This window comes from Nematolebias whitei, chromosome 17 (genome assembly GCF_014905685.2).
Source record: "Nematolebias whitei isolate Nwh7 chromosome 17, NemWhi1, whole genome shotgun sequence".
NCBI lineage: Eukaryota > Metazoa > Chordata > Actinopteri > Cyprinodontiformes > Rivulidae > Nematolebias > Nematolebias whitei.
In genome coordinates this window covers 17,966,181-17,973,338 of record NC_056514.1, presented here as the reverse complement: position 1 = coordinate 17,973,338, position 7,158 = coordinate 17,966,181, and the positions used below count along the sequence as shown (strand labels likewise).

At 39.5% G+C, this 7,158-nt stretch overlaps 1 protein-coding gene across 1 annotated transcript in view; it reads left to right on the top strand.

Annotated features, from left to right (window-relative positions):
* LOC119423347 (ras-associating and dilute domain-containing protein-like) overlaps window positions 1–7,158 on the top strand; it is a 51,884-nt gene that overhangs the window by 4,920 nt on the left and 39,806 nt on the right. The window contains exons 3-4 of the mRNA XM_037690725.1: window positions 1,797–1,971; window positions 6,261–6,493. Coding sequence (XP_037546653.1) covers window positions 1,797–1,971; window positions 6,261–6,493 — 408 coding nt within the window. The remainder of the gene's footprint in view (window positions 1–1,796; window positions 1,972–6,260; window positions 6,494–7,158) is intronic.

Sequence of the window (7,158 nt, the reverse complement as noted above, 5' to 3'; positions counted from 1 at the left end):
AAATCGGTAGTTTGGAGTAGCGAAAGTGGACAATCATAAATATATATATATACATCTTGCCATATCGCCAAAAACATCACTAGAAGTAGAAGAAAAAGAAGAATAAGAAGAGTTGCAGCTGGCCACACTGAATCATTTAATTTTCCCAGTTTTTGCTTCTTCTTTTGCTTCTGGTGTTTTTTTTTTGGCAATTTGGCAAGAGAGGTTCAGCTTTTATTTTGATAGTCCACTTTCGCTTTTTGGCAAGGAATTTGTATATTAGCTAAATATTTAGTTTTGAGCTGATAGCAAGATAAATATTTAGCTTGCAAGTTGAATATTTAGGTCCAAGCTAAATATTTAGTTGGCAAATTAAATATTTATTCTGGCAATGAAATGTTTAATTTGGAAAATGAATATTTAAGTCAGAGATAAATATTTAAGTAATAAATTAAATATTTATTTTTGAAATTAAATATATAGCTTGAAAAATAAATATTTAGGTCCAAGCTAAATGTTTAGTTAGCAAATTAAATGTTTAGTTTAGGAATTAAATGTTTAGCTTAGAAATTAACTGTTTAGTTTAAAAGTTAAATATTTAGCTTTGAAACTTAAATGTTTAGCTTGGAAAATAAATATTTAGTATGGAAATTTAATGTTTAATTTTGAAAATAAATATTTAGCTTGGAAATAAAATATTTAAGTTACAAGCTAAATATTTATTTCACTAATTAAATATTTAACTTGCAAGTTAAATATTTAGTTTGTAAACTAAATATTTAGCTTTTAAATTATATATTTCGTTTGGACCTATGACATTTATAAATGTATGAATAACATGGTGAAAATATGACTTTGAAAAAAATAACAAAACAATTTTTTTTCTTATGAAATTCTAAATAAACCAAAATATTGCTGTTCATTTTTGACTGTGTAACTTTACAAACGGCACCCCATACATGTATGTGTTGGTTTTAGCCTTGAACTTAGCAATTGTTTGAAGTACCTTAGAGAGGTCAAAGTTGAGAGCTTCAGAGGTTTTTGCAAGGTGTTCCAGGAGCGGAGTAGGAGAAGCCCCTTTTGCCAAATTCAGTCTGCACTGAGGGGACACTGCCGGTAATGATGTCCTGAAAGCGCACGCTGTAGCTGCAATCACGAAGTGACATGTAGGAGGCAAAGTCGGAAGTTTGTTGAAGTCTGTGGATTGAAGTTTATGGCAAAGTTTGCAAACAAACATCCACAACCAGTTAGCATTCAGATTCTAAGATGGGAGCTAGTCTCAGCTACCACACCATTTTTTTTAAATCACAGTTTCTGTAAAATTGATAGTTATAGTAATTTTTGTGACTGCTAAGATTGCTTTGCTGTGGCGGCCATCTTAATTCAGATTGACTTCAGATGTTAATAAATTGTAGACGTCACTCTAATGATTACATTCTTAAAGTTTTATTAAAAGCCAATTTTGTGAAACAGGTCTCACTTGTAAATGAGTCTTCGAGGCTCAGTGTGATTTATCTGTATAAATAAAGGTTGAATGAATGAATAATTCAAGAGATGAATGAGAAAATGAGTTAATGAATGAGACGAACACACACAAAATGTTATTTCTCCACCTCTGCAGACAGGTGATATTAATAAAACACATCAGAGCATTCTATAATTTTCTGTTGGTACAGTTTTATTGTACATCACAGAAAAATGAATGTGGCCTCAAGCTGTGCGAGTAGAAAACTGGATTCACTCAGTGATCTTTCATCAGTGCTTTTTAACCACAGCTTCAGCCACAGTTGCATTAAAACTATGTTCCATGTCTGTAGTGCTCACTGCCGAAATGCTGCCAGCTGATGACCCATCTGAGCTGTCCAATCAGATAACCGCCCCTGGAATCCTGAAGATCTTTGGAAATGAAATCTGTGTAGGTGCTCACTACAAGAGCGTCCTGGCCACCACACACTCCAGTGCGAAGGAGCTCGTCAAGGAGGCCCTGGAACGGTGAGAGCACGTGCTGTCAGCTTCACGAGTTTGCCTGACACATGTGGACGTGTCTTTGTGTATCTGCTCAGGGTGAGTTGTGGCTCACCACATGCTGAATGTGCTGCACTGCAACTACGTGAAAAAAATACCACAACTTGCTGAATCAACAGAAGAACCACAGAAAGAATTTACACATAATTACATTGATCAGTTTTCTTGTTTCAGACTAAAACAAAGTTGGATCAATATGATCTTTATTGTTCACCACAGAAAGGTGGAAGGCTGGCGATAATAATTTGTGTCTGGTCTGTTGTTCATTGTTTTAGCAAAATATCTCATAAACCTCATAAAATTCTGAGAATGTGGTCTTTGGATGTACCGTGCCTTGGATGTTTTATGCTTTTATTGCTCTTATAAATCAATTGTGGTCATTATAAATTGGTTTCCACAACAAAATAATTTTAAAAAATATCTTCTTCAATATTAAAGTGAAATCAAAGTTCTACAGAATAATATTAGTTTAATAAAAATATATAATATACTGTAAGTGATGGCATATTTCACCTCCTATGAAGTGTCCTAATGCATCTCAATGTAAAATGATTTCCAAGGCCCCAAACTTTCCCACAAATTCTGTTAAGTCCATCACCAAGATATATTAGGAATATGGGGCATGTGTATATCTACCAAGAGCAGGCTTTTCTCACAAACTGAGGGCTCGTGCAAAAACCAGAATAGTGAGTGAGACCACCAAGACACCAGTGAGCACTCTGAAGGAGTTACAAGCTCCAGCAGGTGAGATGGGAGAGACTGAGCATACATCAACTGTTGCCCTGGTTCCTCACCAGTCTAAGTTTTATGGAAGAGAGGCAACAAGAAGACCACTGTTAAAGAAAACTCCGATTAGATTTTGACAAGTCTTTCAAATCTTCAACTAATTCAAGACGACCACCACAACTTCCCCAAAACAGAAATGCTGTAGCCAAGTCTAATTTATTGAGGTAAAGATTGAAGGGGTAGTAGCTGAGGCTCATACTCAGCACATACATTGGGCAGTTCCCTCTCTCTCAACACTGGAACTGCAGAGCTAACCACCCTGACTTCGGACCACTACGGACTCTCATGTAGTAGTCAGCGACATCGTGCCTTACAGAGTGTCCATAGCCTCAGGAGACCCTTCTTGTTCCTCCGCATCACAATAACTGGCCATGGTTCACCACCTCAGTGCTTCTTTACCCATGTTTTCCCACCAACCCTCTTAGAAGATGGTACCTGCAGCATTTATGTCCTTATCAGGTGAGATATTTGGGACGTGCTGCAATATTAAGGATGCCTACAAACACCCTGATGCCACTTTGGTCCATTTGACCATTTATCAGTGTTTCATCCAGCATACAAACAGTGCCTCGTGCAGCCATTTTGCTATTTGTAAAATTTACTACTTCTATTTATGTTTGTTATTCAAACGTTGTGGTGAAGATGGAGCTGAGCTGTAAGACAAAGCTCTCTGTTTACAGTCGGTCTACGTTCCTACCCTCACCTATGGCCATGAACTCTGGGTAGTGACTGAAAAAATGAGATAGTAGATACAGGTGGTGGAAATGAGTTTCCACTGCATGGTGGCTGGACTCTCCCTTAAAGATAGGGGAGAAGTTCAGTCATCCAGGAGATACTTGGAGTAGAACCGCTCCTCCTCCTCATCGAGAGGAGCCAGTTGAAGTTGTTAGGGCATCTGGTAAGAATGCTTCCCGGGCACCTCCCTAGGGAGGTGCTTCAGACACGTCTGACTGGGAGGAGACCCCGGGGAAGACCCAGGACACACTGTCTCTCAGTTGGCCTGGTAACGTCTTGGAGTCCTCCCAGAAGAGCTGGAAGAGGTGGCTGTGAAAAGATGTCTAGACCTCCCTGCTCAAGATGCTGCCCCCCCAAGATCTGACAGCAGAACAGATGGATGGATGGATGGATGGATGGATGGATGGATGGATGGATGGATGGATATTCAAACATGGGCCTTGGTCATATTTTCAAGTGTATGTCTTCTATATCAGTGTCAATGAGAACTTTTGTTTTGTTACAGAAAGTTTTGAGGAATGATGAAATATTGGGATGTTGGTGTGGTTACAATATTTTAGATGAACAAAGCCAGCCTGTCCTGTTCTATTGTTTGTACTATTTACAATAAAGTACAGCGAGTGTGCATTCCAAGCAGCTCAGTTCGGTGTTCTGAAAAAGTCTGGCCCAAACCCCAGACTTGTGTGAAAGACAGCCCAGGGTCGGCTCGGACTCTGAGGCGCCCTGTCTGCCAGTCTCTTTCTGCCAAAAGCTTAACAGAGTTATTAATGCAAGTGGTATTCAGCTTGTAAAGGAGAAAGGACGCAATTATTCAAATTGCAATGTTTCACTGTAGAGGCAACATATGCATCATGCATTCAGTAACTAGTTACAACTTTAACACAAAAAGATGAGAGCATATTTTGAATATTGTTTATTTATTAAACCAGTGGAAGGTCTCCTGGACAAATCAGCCATTTGTTTATAACTGGTGTAAAATAATTGCCAAATCTTTCATGCAAGTTCATTTTCTGTGGCAACTCTTGAAGAAGAAAGCAGCCAAAAGGAACTTTATTTATTTATTTATTTACTTATTTACTTATTGCCATTCCTAACAAATCCTAAAACTTTTTAAATTATTTAACTTTATCAGAATTGTTTCAAATGCTCCCATAAACTTTCAGTCACGTGATTCTTCTTCTTCTTCTTTTCCCTCTTCAGGGGTCTTCACAGCGAGTCATCCTCCTCCATCTCACTCTGTCCTCTGCATCCTCTGTCCTCACTGCAACTACCTCCATGTCCTCTCTACCTTCATCCATGTATCTCCTCTTTGTCTTTTTCCTGGCAGCTGCATTTCTAACATCCTTCTACCAAAATGCCCACTGTCCTTCCTCTGGACATGTCCAAACCACTGTCCCTCCTCTGGACATGTCCAAACCACTGTCCCTCCTCTGGACATGTCCAAACCACTTTCCCTCATCTGGACATGTCCAGACCACTTTCCCTCCTCTGGACAAGTCCAAACCATCTCAGTCTGGTCTCTCTAACTTCTTCTCCCAGTTCTTCAACCTGTGCTGTACCTCTGATGATCTCATTCCCAATCTTATCATCCTTGTCACTTCTAAGGAGAACCTCAACATCTTCATTTCTGCCACTTCCAGTTCTTTCTCCTGTCTTTTCGTCCATGTCTCTGTCTCCAGACCATATAACTTCTCTCTTGTAAACTTTTCCTTTGACCTTTGTTGACACCCTTTTGTAACAAATCACTCCTGAAACTTTTCTCCATCCACTCCATCCTGTCTGGACTCTATTTATCACCACACTCCCCATTTTCCTGGACAGTGGACCCCAAGTACTTGAAGTCCTGCACCTTTGTGACCTCTGCTCCTTGTAGCCTCACTGTTCCACCGGCCTCCCTCTCATTCACACACATGTACTCTGTCTTACTACAGCTGACTTTCATTTATCTTCTTTCAAGTGCATACCTCCACCTCTCCAAGTTCTCTTCCACCTGTTCCCTGTTCTCACCACAGAACACAATGTCATCTACAAAAAACATAGTCCACGGAGATTCCTGCCTGACCTCATCTGTTAGTCGGTCCATCACCAGAACAAACATGAAGGGGCTCAGAGCCGATCCTTGATGCACTCCCACCTCCACCTTGCAGTTATCTGTCACCTCTACAGCACATCTCACAACTGTCCTGCTGTCCTCATACATGTCCTGTATCACTCTAACATGTCCTGCTGTCCTCCTGTCTTGTGCTTTTTCTAAATCCACAAAGACACAATGGAGCTCTTTCTGACCCTCTCTGTACTTCTCCATCATCATAGTTTGTTAGTCTTTCAAGAGGTAGAACACACAAAACTTTTTTCCCCCATTATTTTACATTCAGATGATTTTATTTGTATATGCAGCTTGATGTTATGGGAACTTAATCACACACAAATGAAAAATGGAAATAAAATGTGCTCCTGTAAAAGTAGTCTGCTCTGGTTATGTGGCCACTTTACTGATTTCTGATCTTGTTGTAGTTTAACTGGAAAAATACTCATAAGAAGCCATTTTGCACATGTGCACCAAAATAATTAATTTGTCCAAAAAACATAAAATCATGGATTGTAGTTATATCAGTTTCTTATACAACACCAGTGTTTTTGTGTCTGCACATGCAGTAATGTGTCTTTCAGTTTGTGGAGGTGATTTTCAATTTAAACTCGTTTATTTCTATAAATAAGTTGATTATTTTATCTAGGTATGGCCTGAACAAGAGGGAGGCAGAGTCCTACATCCTCTGTGACACCATCGGCTCTATTGACAACCATCAGTGGAGGACTGAAGGGTTCAGAGTTGTTGGCGACCATGAAAAGCCCCTCATCCTGCAGTCACTTTGGAAACCTAAAGAGGGTTTGGTGCGACGTTTTGAAATCCAGCAAAGACGTTTGATCGAGGAGAAGATATCTGGAGAGAAGGACACCATCACTGCAGGTATGTTGGGTCTCTAGAGGAGGATTTCTTCAGGGTGTCAACATGTTTAAATAACCTCAAATACACACTAGACAATGAAGCCCTTTAAGTAATGAACAAGTTTTATAGTAAGAATTAACCACAGCTGGATTTGTTCTCTTGTATTTCTGTTACAAAATAAAGATTTTATAGTTTCGTCCATAAAACTTTTATAAAGCTGAATCTGATGAGTTGTGCAGAAACACAAAGTGATGTCATGACCTTTGTGAGAAGTTGTCTGCCTTGTGTTCTTTCTTTAGATTCTTGTGTTTCCTGCCTTCCCCAGTATGTGCCAGCTTCTTTCTTCACCTGCTCCCAATCCCAGTCACCCCAGGTGTTTGTAATTCTGTCTCCTTCGCGTCTCTTTAAGTTCAGCATCTTTGTGTTTACTGGTTGTCTGTGGATTGTGCTTTCCAGTGTTGTCATGCTCCGTTCCTCCCTTGTCTTCTTGTATCCCCGACTTCATGGAAGTTTTGCTGCACGTCAGCCTTTGTTTTGTGTTTTTGTTTAAGTAATAGTTTTCTTTATTTTACCTTTGAGTTCCTCGCCTCTGTCTGCTCTCTGGGTTCAAAACCTACAGAACATGATAGCCTTTACAGCAACGTGTCTTTAATTAAAACAGAATGAGGTCCACCTAAATAAAATGG